This window comes from Misgurnus anguillicaudatus, chromosome 22 (assembly GCF_027580225.2).
Source record: "Misgurnus anguillicaudatus chromosome 22, ASM2758022v2, whole genome shotgun sequence".
NCBI classification, from domain to species: domain Eukaryota; kingdom Metazoa; phylum Chordata; class Actinopteri; order Cypriniformes; family Cobitidae; genus Misgurnus; species Misgurnus anguillicaudatus.
In genome coordinates, this window is record NC_073358.2 from 32,964,099 (window position 1) to 32,979,133 (window position 15,035).

Here is a 15,035-nt window from a genome sequence, read left to right on the forward strand (position 1 = left end):
CAGTTACAGTATGTTGCGCTAGTCCACAGGTGAAATCTCATTGGTCCACAGTTACCCTTTCATCAAATGTGGCCCATTTTGCTTCCAAACTGTGCTTGTGATTGTCACTTCAGGTCAACGTTTTCACCTTTAATGAGGACAGAAATGTCATGCTGTGATCCATCACAACACATTGTCACCCTTATTAAAACAAAATGATGATTGGATAGATGTGGAAACATCTGGATTGAGAGATATCTGACCTTGACATGGTCCGGGAATCTGGGTCTAGTTATGGCGCTTTTCCACCGCATAGTACCCCACGGTTTGGTTTGGCTCAGGTCGCGTCAGCTCACCTCACTTTGGCTTGGTTAGCTTTTCCATTGAGTTTAGTAACACTTCGGAGTGGGAGGGATTATAGGCATGTTATATTTGTGCTGCCTACTGCTGTGACATCATACAAGTGAGAGCGTTGTTTGTTGTACATTCCCATACATTTATTTATTTCTCAGTCCGCCACAAAATTAAAATTGACCACCACAAATAGATGTTTGCACATCGCGTTTATCACTACCTCTGTCTCACATGACAGTTTCTGTACAAACACCCGTAGCATCAGTCGATGCGCTCCGCTGAGCCTCATTTTAGTTGCATTTAAAGGAATTCCATTTTCTTAAAAGAAAAATCCAGATAATTTACTCACCACCATGTCATCCAAAATGTTGATGTCTTTCTTTGTTCAGTCGAGAAGAAATTATGTTTTTTGAGGAAAACATTGCAGGATTTTTCTCATTTTAATGGACTTTAATGGACACCAACACTTAACACTTAACTAAACACGTAACAGTTTTTTTCAACGGAGCTTCAAAGGACTACAAACGATCCCAAACGAGGCACAAGGGTCTTATCTAGCGAAACGATTGTCATTTTTGACAAGAAAAAAAATGCACTTTTAAACCACAACTTTTGGTCTAGATCCGGTCGTGATACGTCAGCGTGACCCCACGCAATACGCCATGACGTCAAGAGGTCACAGAGGACGAACGCGAAACTCCCCAGTGTTTACAAGTGCGTTGAAAGAGGACCGTTCCTACGTTGTTGTATGTCAACTGACACTAATTAATGTCTTTGTGTCAGTTTATTGTTTACAATGATCCGCAAATGTGCGTTTTATATATGTAACACGTGACCTCCCTACGTCACTACGCATTTACGTTAGGTCACGCTGGACCGGACCTAGACGAAAAGTTGTGGTTTAAAGGTGTATATTTTTTATTTTTCTTGTCAAAAATGACAATAGCTTCGCTAGACGAGACCCTTATGCCTCGTTTGGGATCATTTATAGTCCCCTGAAACTCCGTTGAAAAAAACCGTTAAGTGTCGAGTTAAGTACCAAATGTTGGTGTCTATCAAAGTCCATTCAAATGAGAAAAATCCTGCTATGTTTTCCTCAAAAAACATAATTTCTTCTCGACTGAACAAAGAAAGACAGCAACATTTTGGATGACATGGTGGTGAGTAAATTATCTGGATTTTTCTTTTAAGAAAATGGAATATTCCTTTAAGCATATATGCGAACGTGAGCGTCGTGAATGTGCCGCCACAAACTGCAAGTCTGGAAAAAAATTGGTATAGTGTTCCTGATTCACAACCTGTAGATGTTTTTCATCGATAAATGGGAGTTTGGGAACTTATAGCAGAGATGACAACATGTTTGCTTGAGACAGCCAAGCTAGCACTAAGGTAAAGCTAATCTTTTACATTATAGTGATGATGCAGGTAGTGATGATTCTCTAAGACCAATCAGTGATCTACAGTGTTTTCGCGTCACATTTTGGTACATTTTGGGCCCCCGACCAAGGTGGTACAAAAAAAGTATGGGGTACTACGTACTGCACCCAGTGGAAAAGCTCACAACAGTAAGCTGACCCAAACCAAACTGTGGGGTACTATGCAATGGAAAAGTGTCATTAGTATGGTGACATGGCCTATAAGTGTCAGGGGACAAAGCGTGAGCGTCTGCATGCACGCGGATGAAAATCTGGCCTTTGGAATGTGGGCTTGTCAAGGCATAAGACCAAGTACTGCACCTGAACAAAGAGACGCTTGTTACTGCCGTGCTAAGACAGGTAATGCAACCCACATTTCATCCAGTATCCCATCTCTTTAATACCGCCTGCCTGCCTCTCTCCCTTCAAGCTGTGTTTATCGCTCTCTCTCTCTCTCGCTCATGTCTTTCACACTTTCTTGCTCTCGCACTACCCTTCTCTTCCTCCCTCACACATCCCTACACGTCTTTTTCATCTCTCCGTACACTCATTCAGTCTCACATCCCCCTCACACTCCCTCTTTCCCCATCTCTGTCATCTTGCACCCTCTCACTTTCACTCCCATTCACAAATAAATGGAGCAATGCGGCAGTGTCCACGATTCTGAATGAATGCTGCAGTCTTGTAGTGTAACGCAGGGATTTTTACATTATATGCTCTATTCTTTCATTTTCAGGTGTTGTTTTAAAAAGCAGAGCACCTCATGCCTCAAGGCATCTCGTCTGCTCATTTTTCCCTCTATATTTGGCTGATGCAGACTAGATATCAAAGGTTTTTTGAAACAAATACCAGTTACTTCAAAGCCAATATCCCATCTAAAGCATTTATAACAGTATGCATTGCACACATGTATATAATAACATGGACACTGTGGGAAATCAAAGATGTACATATATGAGAAAGGTAGAAAATAAAAAAGTACTGTAGTAACTTTTCAAGTTTAAACAAAGAACAGAATATGCACAGGCACAGCTACCATCTGACACACGTGCACACGTTGTTTTTTTCTGCATGTCTCTGCTTGGCAACCTTGCGCTCAAAGGAAAGCCACTTACGTAAGACAGTCTGGGATATTCCTGCACTGCTTTCAACACTTGGCAAGAGGCCCATACACACACAGAAACCCTGAAGGGCTCCCGTTCAGGGCAAAGAGCTGCGGTGAAACACCCGCAAACACACTCTGGGCAGCCAAACATAAGCCAATGGGAAGACAGGGGAAAAACGACAGCGAGTGTTTGTGTGCTTTGGGTAAACCAAGAGGTGGTGATGACTGGAAGAAGGAAAAAAGCACCAGGCCACCTCCGCTGCGTATTATGTCAGACCACACGAGTAAACGTTCAGCAGGAATCTCCAATTCTCCACACTGCTTCTCTACGGGATCCATGCTGTATTGTTCCACAAACATCATTCTTCAGATTTGAATGGACTTTTCAAATCAGGAAAACAAAGAAAAGAGAGAGAAAGAGAGGTCAGAAACTAAATAAAGCTTACCAGAAACCTCCACGATATCCCCAGGTACGATGTCCCGGGCTTTGATCCTCTGGACAGCCGTGCGGTTAATGCGGTACACTTTGCCCATCTCTGGCTCATACTCCTTCAGAGCTTCGATGGCACTCTCGGCATTTCGCTCCTAAAATAAAACAGACAAAACATCAGAATATGTTGTTTTTAATTTTTTTACTAATTTCTACATTAGATCATCCTACATAATGTAAAGAAAATTCTGAGAAAAATAACGTCAAAGACTGAAAATAGATGTAAAATCAATGAATGAAATCACTTTAAAAAATTGTTGGTTCAGCTTAAAACAGTAAGTTACCAGGTTGCCTTAAAATTTTGAGTTAATTCAACTTAAAAATATTAGTTAACTCAAAAATGTTGTATAAAATTGTTGTGTCAACTAATATTTTTAAGTTAAATAAACTCAAAAGGCAACCAGGTAACTTTTTTGACTTATTAACACAGTGTAGCCTCTTATGAAACTCCACAAGGGGCGTATTTGTTCCTCAGATAAACCGCACAATAAACATGACAACCGAATGTAGTCTTATAAATCGTGAAGGAAAAGTGAGAGTCGAACGAATGTCCAGTTGTGAACTAATTGTTTACAGTATTTATATCGTAATTCGGTCAGAAAAGTCAAGATTGTGAGGCGAACAAATCTTTTTTGATTAAAAGGCTTGGATATTCCATTTCCTTGGACTTTTGGGGATTTATGAACAATTTATTTTGGACAATTTCACCGAAGCGGATAAAGGGAAGATTTTAAAGGTAAGTAAATAACTGAACCGCCCGGTTCAGGTAACTAACAACAAGATTACATGTTTTATGATTGCTATAAATCATATTATGCTTTGCGCTTAATGGAATCCTGAGAGTCTAAGCTTTCAAACAATGTGCCGCATGACCGTATATTTTGTAGATGTAATGCTTTAAAGTTACAATGAGGTTTATGCAGCCTCACGTGCGAGGGAGGGGGTGTGCCGTGTACGGCACAGTGATCCTTATCAGGTTAAGAGTTGGTTTCCTCATGCTAAGCAAATGCAAAGTGTCAAAAAAGCAGTTGGATGTGGTACAGAGTATTTCTGTGCCAAATGCATTTCGCTGGGGTTTGTACAAGTTTCGGAAAGTTTTTTTATTACAGATTCAGCTGACGTTTCAGGGGTACACTATATGCATCACTTGTTTTTATGGGCACTTTCCATATCAAACTCAACAATGGCACAAAAGAAAAAAGTGTGTTTTTGGATGTAAGTAGAAGAAAGCCAGCATTATGGAAACAATGGATATAGTTTGTTTATCCGGGCTAGCAGCAGAGTTTTGCTATGTTTAATGCTGGATTTCAATGAAAAGTCCCAACCCGGTCATTAGTTGCATGCGACAAGTAAGACTTCTACGTTATGTTGGAAATAGGCGCGTAAATGCATATTATATAAATTACACAAACATGTTGTGAATGTGAATCATAAGTTATGCAGTCAGTGTTGTATAAAGTGTTGACTCAGACTTGCTCCTCCCGCAGCTAGTAACTCCTCCTTCCAAAGTTATCGGAAAGACTCTGTAAAGCTAATCTGTCTTTTATAAATCAGATAAACTAAAGACTCTTCAGAGATATTAAGGATGTAAAAGTTTTGTGATTGCAATATCAGTTTTGGCCACAATCCTACATACTGTTCCTTTAATATTCTTAGTACTGCATCTAAAATGATGTACCAACAAAACAGACTTCCTGAATTATTCTATTTCTGCAGTATAAAAAATAAAAGCAGAATTTTTATTCTAAAAATAGCAGGAAGCTTAGAGAGGAATAATTACCAAACTTTTAGTGGAAATATGCTGCTATTTGGTTATAACATGACATAACCTTATGCACACATGAAATGAGACACCTATCAGTCTAGGAACAGAGGATACTAAACAGTGAGTTTTTCTGTACTGACATTTTCACTGAGAAGATGGATTTGATCATTAGCCAAATTTCTTTGTGGGCTTTTAGTTTCTTAGCCCACACACACCCACCTGCCAGACTCCAATGACAGCGTTGGCCACCAGAATCAGCAGGATGACAATGGGCTCCACGAAGGCTGTGGTTGTCTCCTCCCCATCCTCAAACAGTGCCAACACCTAACAAACAAACAAACACAACATACATTACTCATAAGCTCACTATTAAACCTCATGTTTGTTAGATGTTTATCAACTACGTGTTTTGAGAAAACCAGTAAGTAAAACAGATGACATTACTGGATAAGACTCCTTTGGGCAGGTGGCATGTTATGCAATTAGATTCCTTTGAAAATCTGGTAAGACATTTCTTGAGTAGTCTTGACTTAAAGGCCTTCAGGTTGGGCGTTCCCTGTTCCTATCCTTCAAGCTACTATGTACACAGCGTACTCCTGTGCTTACTGACATGACGTTTAAACCTCAAGCTATTTAAACAGGTGATGACTCTCTTTTTGCTATTATCTGCCCGTTTAATTTTGAACAAACTTTCCATCATCCGCTTTAGGAAACGCGAGGGCTGGTGTACAGGGAAGGCTGCTTATTGTATAATATATTTCCATTTTGTCACATATTTTGAAGCTTGCCTTGAGGGAAAAATTGTGATGTCATTTCTACCACTGTTTGAGCATAATAATTAAGGGAAAAAATCATAAGAAACCCCTCATTAATTACAAAATCATTACATTATATAATACAAGTAGGCCGTATGTCACTGCTGTCCAACACGCATCATGATCCACTAACATTTACACTACTACAGCACATTGTGGTTTTTATTAACAAAACACAAAACTACAGTATGTGGACACAGATTACATCTGTGTTTAGCCTTGTAAATGGATCACCAGACATGCCTCCCAATACCAGATGTTAAAAAGGTTTATCTATAACACTGTTACAAAAATACAACAATAAACCACTGGTCTCCACCTGTTACGAAACAAGATATGGTATCATTTCACACACACCCATTAAAATATTCTAGCAAAATCATGTCATCAGATACATGCCCCTGGCAGTTATGGTACCATAGTAGTAGTTGTTATTTTACATTTTGATCTGCTCAACATCACAGCAACGATTAAAATATGAGAAAATTTTGCAATGACCGGACCTGCAATGTGGGTTTAATGCATTACAATACAATGAATGCAGGATGGAGTTACAGACAGCAATTTGCTTCAATCAACTTTGCGGACATCCTGAATAATTCAGATATGAGGGGGAGGGAGGAGAGATACAGAAAGAGATAGAGGGATGGAAAATGGAAAAGAATGACTGGAGGAAATACGAATGCCCTTAAATACACTAAATCATATGCAAACTTTTAATTTATGACTTTTTTAGATGAGTTTGCCTGATGTCCTTCACAAACGTCTTTTTTATCATACTGCACTCTCTCTCTCTCTCTCTTTCCATTTATTTGAGCAGCTTAGATACAGATCAGTCATAGAGCAATCTCTCTCTAACTTTTCATTACAAACTGATGGGTTCATGCAGAGGCTTCTTTAAATCACTGAGTAACCGTGAAATAAGATGGGCAGGCAAATGAGATGTGGAGACTGAAGCGAGGACCAAAAATAGTAGAAGGGACGGAATAAGTGAGGGATAAAAGACCAAAGGAGTCCATAAAACACCAACACGTAGATCAGTGAAATGCTGAGAAAAGAAACAAAGATGAGCGGCTTAGAGTTTAGATTATATAGCTCAGATAAATCCTGTCAAGTCACGGCTCTGGGCGGCGCGTCTGACTGGGGTCTTACACACTCATAAATATTGGTAGTGAAGATCTTTTCTACATCTCCTCAGTATTTACACATCAAACAGAATACAAATGGACTGACTGTAGAAAATGCATAACATTTTAGACCATGAATTTCTAAAGATTATTAAAGCTGCAAAAAATGCAATATGTTACATCGTTCACTGATACCTACATAGAATGTATGTGACTTTATTAAGTGCAAAAATGATCCAGAGACGGTTTTCTGTCCAAATGTCCATTTGCAACCTTAGGATTTGCCCCCAGAATGAAATAGTCTATTATTACATTATTTGTAAGTAAGAGTTACGGATAATAATGTTGAGCTCTGCTCTGATTGGCTGTTTCTCAGAGGGGCTCATTTCAGTAGCTTTGTGTGTGTGTAAACAGACCTTATGTTTGAGCCTGTATCAAACAAAAATACAGATTTTGAGAAATAATTAATTATTCGGAGATTGGAAATGGACATTTCTGAGTGTGTTTCTTGTGTTTTTTCAAGATGGACCTGCAAAATGTAACCGTAACTTCAATAGTAGAACTTCAGCCTAATTGCTAATATAGCATCAACTAGCATAACGCTAGCTTAGCATTAATAACTTGTTTTTTAGAATTGTAACAACAACATTAAATTATACATTAAATTAATTACAATGTTGAGGGCGTACATCATGACTGTAGTGTTAGAAGAGTCGATGTTTATGTTGAGATTACCCTGTTTTCTAGCGGTCTTTTGCATGCACAAGGTTTACATAAGAAGGAGGAAAAGCAAGTGTTTGAAGCTCATGATATGTTATTATTATGTACAGAACTCTTATTATTCATCTGTGCCTAGGTAAATACAGTTTTACATTCTATGGCACTTTTAAGATACCATCTATGACAGAATCCAAAGTTGCTTGGTCTTAATATTAGTTCAAATGAAACGACGTTTGAATTTCAACATGTCCCCCACGGCGTCTGTGATTTATGTACCGATTCGGACGGGATAAAAATTCTCAGGCTATTCCAAAGATGGGGGTGTCTGTTTTATGCGTTTGGGCATTGCAGAAGAGCATGTGCTCTGGATACGCCTGTTTGTAATGTTTAATATTTTGCTTTAAAATGTAAAATTATTACAGAACATGTAATTTATTAATTTAATTTTAACAAATCAAAATAACTTGTACAAATCCTACTAAAGTAGCCTATTTGTTTTATATAACTGGCTGCTTATAATAAACCCAAAGGAATGAAGAAATTAGGGTTGAACAAAATAGGGTTGAGTTTACCTTATACTGATATTACCGTGGCCAGTCTTAACAGTGTTTGATATTTAAGCTCATCTTGATTCAATTATTTTATTTCACCGAATGTAAAAAAAACATCCATATCTGAATGAATGGGACTCAGGAAGTACAATATATGCGCATTAGTAAGACCTTACGGCAGATCACATTGGCCAAAACACGACCACGTTTTCAAAAGATATTGCGGGCAAACACAGACATGGCCGATTCGGACGGGATTAAAAACACAGAGGGCCTCTGAGAAGCACGATTGTAAAACTAATCCCATCCGAATACGGCTTTAGTTTTAGGAAATTACCAACTCAAGGTCTCAGCTTAACTATTGCTTGAGCAACTTTTGCACTGTGTGATGTCAACTGGAATGACTTAAAAATATTATGCCACAAACATGAACCAAGTAAAATAAGTTTTCAACCTACGACTTCTAACAAAAAGTTATAAATAGTTGCTAAAATATGACAGAGTAAATTCCGTCATGCATAACTTCTCACCCCTCTTGAGAGCAAAAAACCTCACAACTTCTCCGCTGAGACTCATTTCTGAAGTCATTAAGTAAAATAGGCTCTCTTGGCAGGCCTTTACCCTTTAAAACAGGAAGTCCATCCAACGTTCAGATGACCTTTTCTCTCAAGATGTGCAGTGCTGTGCAGTGCTGTAGACTCAAGTGTGACAGATTCTTATTTTATTCTGCAATCTAACAAAAATTACAATAGAGGCTAATGATATTAGTGATGCACATCCTGTCAGAAATCTGCTGAAACCGTAGCTGACGCTGCAGATGACAATGCAGACACACAATGAGACCACTAATGGAAGTGATCTGGTCAAAAAAAGCATCCGTACGAATCACTGAACAGATGAAAAGAATAAAATGTCAAACTATTTTAGAAGTAATGGCAAACTGATCAATAAGGAAGCACAAACTAATATTAAATGTAAAGCAATATGGCAATGCATCCAGTTAATGTGAAATGAACTCTTTGTAAACTAACAGATGGGCAATGATTTTAAATGTCTTGGGAATGGCAGTTGCGTGGCTACAAAAGTAGATCTGTTTGTTTCCATCCGAAAGCTTTCGTTCCCAGCACATGCTGTTCTGTGATGAGTCAGGCTATCATACTCTCATAGCAATTGTTTCAAAACACTAAATAAAATAAATAAACTACAAAACACAAAAAAACCCACTGCATTTTTGCCTCCACCGCTCCTCCGTCGCCAGGATACAGTTGGCTTTGTTCTCATAACATGCAAAAAGTCAGGAAAGCTGTATGCTAAAGATTTTAATATATTCAAAAAGCACACAAATGAGTTCCAAGACTAAGCCGAATCTCCCCAGACTATTTCCATTGCACCACAGCCGACACACAAACGCCCTTGCTGGGAGGTCCAATGCAATGTTTTTATCAGTTTCAAGTGCTCCGCAGTATTTCACTGGTGCTTTATTTGTACAATTTAAGCGGGAAAAAAACACGATAGATGACATGAACAGAGCTCCGATAGCTGATGTGCTTGAGGTCGACTCTGAACGCAGATGCATGGAAACAAAGGAGAATGTGCATGTGTGTCTGTCCTGCACAAAGAAGACCACAAATAAAAAAAAAACTGTCCATTTCATTGTGGGTGAAAGTGTGTATGTTTCCGTGTTATATTACTGTCACAGAACAGTGGGGGACTGGAGAGCCCCTCTTTCTACTGGAAGTCAGACGGAAAGTTCATAAAAAGGTAAATTCTTAAAAGCCAATAAGAAAAACAGACTGTGCTTAACAGTTTAACAAGGCAGAGTGTTGGAAAGTCTGGAGTCTACTCAAAAGAACCACGGCAGCACACAATTATTACATCACAGTATAAACTCAACACCTCAAACAAACTCCATAAGGCCGGTCGGTCCAATGACTCCAGGCTATTTAAGGCAAGTAAAATAATGCATTTTGCTGATGAATGTTATCTTTAAAAACTTGAATTAAAAAGACTACTGAGACTTGTGTTAATGAACAGATACTGAGTGTATACAAAGCAGCACTGATGATGTTTAATGATTATTTCCAGTGCCTGATGGAAAAGCATTTACCCTAAAAACATTTTTTTTTTACTTATTTCTACTGATGTTTCAAAGACTATCACAACTAATTCTTTAATTTTGACCTTGGTGATATCAAAGTCCCTTTAGGGTAGTGCACAACTGTGTTTGCAACTAGGGTTGGGTAAACATTTTTGATTTTAATTGATATTCAATTCAACAAAACCATATTGATTCAGGAAATCCTTGAAAAAATGCTTTACTTCGGGGATGGCTTGTAAGGAGTGCCTGATAGCTCGGGGCAAGCATAAATGATGCTTGGGACAGTTGACAGAACTGTCATTTTAAAGCTAGGGCCAGTGCTACATCATTACGAAAGTTTATCATTTGTATATGTTACAAGCCTTGCCAATTTAAATATTTATGCAAAGCGAAGACGAAACAGATCTTAATGCACTACTCGCGTGCTGTTTGAGAAGTCCAAAGCGTGCCCGGCGTGAAAATACTGTGTTCACATCTTCTTGGGCTTAAACTGACATATTTACACAACTTTTTTTAAATTCTATAATTATTCTTGTAAACGTAGTCATTTGTGTAAATGTGAACAATTTGGAAAAACGACAACGGATGTGCAACAGTATATTGGATCCATGCATTACATGTTGATCTTAAAGTGACATCCCACCTAGGGTTGTAACGGTATACCGGTGTGGCGGTATACCATGATATTAACATGTACGATTATCATACCGTAAACATTTGCTTATTCGCGGTTTTGGGGAAAAAAAATAAAGCAGATCTCACGTACGCTGCTGCGCATATGCAACTTAATTCCACGTGACTGCTAGACGCCACTCGTTTATGTACAGCAGACAAAATGTCAGAGCCAGAGACTACAAATTCTAACCTGCAGTTTGGGAAGATGTATATCCAGTTTGCAAGAAATGTGGACAAAGAGTGGCTGCAAAAGGAGGAAATACGTCGAACATGTGTTACCATATTCGCGAACACATCCGTTTGCACAGAAAGAGATGTTTCGTTTATAATTTAAAGCATTATTATTTTCGTGATGCAGAGGGAATCCCGAAATCCAGTCATGAAAATAGTTCCGATTCAGATTTGTGTTTCATTTTCAGCTGTTATCTGTTTTCGGACACAAAGCTGTTATATAAATGCGCCTCTAAAGTGAACTGTTTGAGAAAAGTCTTTATGGCATTTTCTTTCCATCTAATCTCAGTATAATGCCTAATCAAGCACTGTTTATAAGCGCACATGTCTTGCGCGCTCTCATTCTCTCAAAACACTAAAGCCCATTTAAGTGATTTATATTACAAGTCAATTTTAAGTTGATTATATGTAGGCAATTTCTAAAGAGAAATAACTTATTCCTTTTTTTGTTCAAATGAGAGGTGCAGCTTTATTTTGCCTTTTTTTCCCAAAAGTTTATTTTTTCACAAAAAGTTGTATAAAATAAACCAAATGTTCAACCCAAACCATATCTGTTTGCATTCATTTAAGGGTCATTGTAGCTGATGATTATAATGATGGTTTAATACCATATACCGCGAAACTGTGAAAATCACGATAGTTTCCAAGACGATTATCATACCGTAAAAATATCATACCGTTACAACCCTAATCCCACCAAATAAATAAACAACAATTTATAATAAAATATCGATTACTAATTGATTTTGGATCGAATCGAAATGGATCCATATACAAAAGAACTGAATCCAAATTTGTCGCAAAACTCAGCCCTATTTGCAACGCCTCTGGGCAGTTATTTCAGTAAGACTATAGTCCTATCTACTTGAATGGGGAAAGACCATAGACTGTAAAAAATATGGACGTAGTGTTCGTGACGTCATCCATTGGTTTGTGAAGATCGTTTCTGAAGCTTAAAGTAGGCGTTGCCTGCCGTCGCCATCTTGGACGCGCGTCACCACGAATCACTCGCGGAAAACAAACTGTGAAACAAAGTCTTTTAGCTACTCCGCACAGGTTGGCAAACACCTCACACGACTCTGTATAGAGCTCCTCCAGAGAATAGTCCATCTTTATCAATTGATGATTAGTTTGTTGGGATATCTGTGCCAGATCGGCCATATTGAGCATTGCATTGTCACCCTATATTGTAGCAGTGCTTAAACTCAAATAATGTCAGTAACTTAGTAAAGTTAGTAAAGAGGCAAACATCATTTCTGCCCACTGTCCTGAAAATCTCTTACACTGTCCCTGGAAATTAGTGCTTTGACTCCCAGTCCTCTCATTCATTTACCTGTGTGTTTTCTAGTCATGACAGAAAGAGCCACACAACAAGGAGCAAAGGTAAATGATCTTCAGCCACACAAATGAGTTCTGGCCAAGGTTTTACATAAATCATTTGACTAAAAAGAAAGATTTCAACAATGAGAGGGGAACATTGTACAGCATTTAATACAGGGGATAAAAAAAATCCCTCTTTTCCTTCCTCGCTTAGGGCGCTAACCCTAACCAAACCGATTGTCCCCCTCCCTACTCCGCCAGTAGCACCCACTCACACTGTACTCGTATCGATCTGAGCCCGGGAACGCATTTGTCATTAGAATGCCATTGTTTTATAGAAAACAGGAAGTAAAGCGCTCTCTTAACACTGGAGCCCATCATGATGATAAGTCTGTGTTTTTTATTCTGAGTCGTTTGGTGATGCGAGATGATACACAACCCTCTCACATGTCTATCATATTGCTTAGTTGATCTAACGCTAAAGGGGGTCGCACACAGGAAGCGCAGCTCACCGCCGCGCCGTTCTACACTGACAGGTGGCGCTTGTCCGCACCGCCCAGCTACGACTCAGGAAGTTACTCAAATCCCTGTTGCGCCACAGAGTGCCACTCACATAGTTTAACATTAAATAACAGCATATTTGTCCAAAATCATTAACGATTAACATTGGCTGCTAACGTATATTTTGCATTTTGAACTAGACGCTATCTGACGAATCTCGCGCTATTTAATGTGCAATTCTGGTTTGCGATACCTCCGAGTTGTCCTAGACGCGACTCGACACGGGCGATGCTGAGGTGCGCGGCCGGTGTGCAACCCCCTTAAGGCATTCACGTAACCCTGCTGCGCACATCAGGTTTTTACGAAGGCAGATGAAGGTGAGTGGTCGCGCAATTGACGTCTCTCCTTTTGACCAGCGCTCTGGCGCGATTAGCCATCACATTGCGCAATCCGCGTCTGAGCCCAAGTGAACCACACTCAAGGCCAACTCCGTAAGCCGGTACAGAGCGATCACACTAGTCAAGCGACACGGCTTTGGGGGTCAAACGCGGCCAGGTGCGGTTTGGTTTGGATAGTGTGAGTGCGCCCTTAATCTCTCCCTCCCTCTGATCATTTACAATCATTTAGTGAAATCTGTGGTAGTAGAGATGCAAAGTGTCTGGTGATAAACAGATGGTGACAACAAATCATTCAGGCTCTGGTTCTGCATTAGTCCACCTTTTGCAAATAACTATATCCGCTATGGATTAAACCTATGCCTATGTGTGGTTCTGGTTGTGTGCCACTTTTATAAGGAATAAAATAAGGGGGATAACATTTGAAACCACTTTTAAACCAGAAAGAAAGTTACTTACAAAAGACACACAGGCTGCCAGCAGCAGAATCCTCACCAGGAGGTCCTCAAACTGCTCCACCACCAACTCCCACAATGATTTACCTGCGAGACAAAACGGAGATCAGGATTATTAACAGTTGAAAATATTCTCACAACAATGTTTGGAGACATTGGAGATATTCTAAGTTCTGTTCTTGTTGAAAATACTGTATGTCAAAGTTTACAGAAACCACTGCAAACAGCTATAACCTAGTGCATGTATGCAAAGTCTTATAATTGACCTCCCTAGTAAAACAGAACAACTGAGCCCATGTTAACTGTGCAACCTATAAAAGCAGTAACAACATGATGGAAAGATCAATATTTACCTTCTTCAGCTGGGAGCTCTGTCAGTCAAGGTAATCCGTATTGGAATAAGAGGGTGGCAGAGAGAGAGAGAGAGAGAGAGAGAGAGAGAGAGAGAGAGAACAAAAAAGAGGGATTCTGTTAGAAAAGCCATGTCAAAAACATTGTTTAATCAGTTTCTTTTACATTCCTGTGACAGTGCAAGCTGGTTTCATTTGTTTCCTGGATGTCAAATATATACAGTTAATGTAAGTAAAGAGAAAAAATTCTAAGCTTACAAAGAAAAGTCAGATCACTGGCAGAGGTCATTTGACACCAACAAGGACATATTTATGAATAAAGACATTGATTTTGATTAATAAAGCACTTAAAACCCTACTTACTGTCCCTTTAAAAATAGGCACCCAGAGCAATTTGTGGTAACCGGTGGTATAAGAAGAATAATTGACTCTGGTCCTTTGAATTATTTGAAAATAATGCACACCCGTGGTGTAACGGCATTACCACATTGGGTGTGCATTATTTTCTTATAATTCAACGGCCTGTCGTCAACCATTCATTATGTAAACCGGACACCTAACCTTATAAATATCTTAAAAATGGGCACCAGAGCAATGTTTGTGGTAATCGTGATATAAGAGGAATAATTCACCCTGGTCCCCTGAATTATTTGAAAATAATGCACAGCCGTGGTGTAACGCCATTACCA

General features: G+C 39.1%; 1 protein-coding gene across 1 annotated transcript in view; it reads right to left on the bottom strand.

Moving 5' to 3' along the window:
* Positions 1-15,035, bottom strand: part of atp2a3 (ATPase sarcoplasmic/endoplasmic reticulum Ca2+ transporting 3) — a 76,627-nt gene that overhangs the window by 42,917 nt on the left and 18,675 nt on the right. Inside the window, exons 2-5 of the mRNA XM_055199425.2 lie at positions 14,350-14,367; positions 14,001-14,083; positions 5,328-5,432; positions 3,300-3,438 (exon numbers count right to left, since the gene is read on the bottom strand). Coding sequence (XP_055055400.2) covers positions 3,300-3,438; positions 5,328-5,432; positions 14,001-14,083; positions 14,350-14,367 — 345 coding nt within the window. The remainder of the gene's footprint in view (positions 1-3,299; positions 3,439-5,327; positions 5,433-14,000; positions 14,084-14,349; positions 14,368-15,035) is intronic.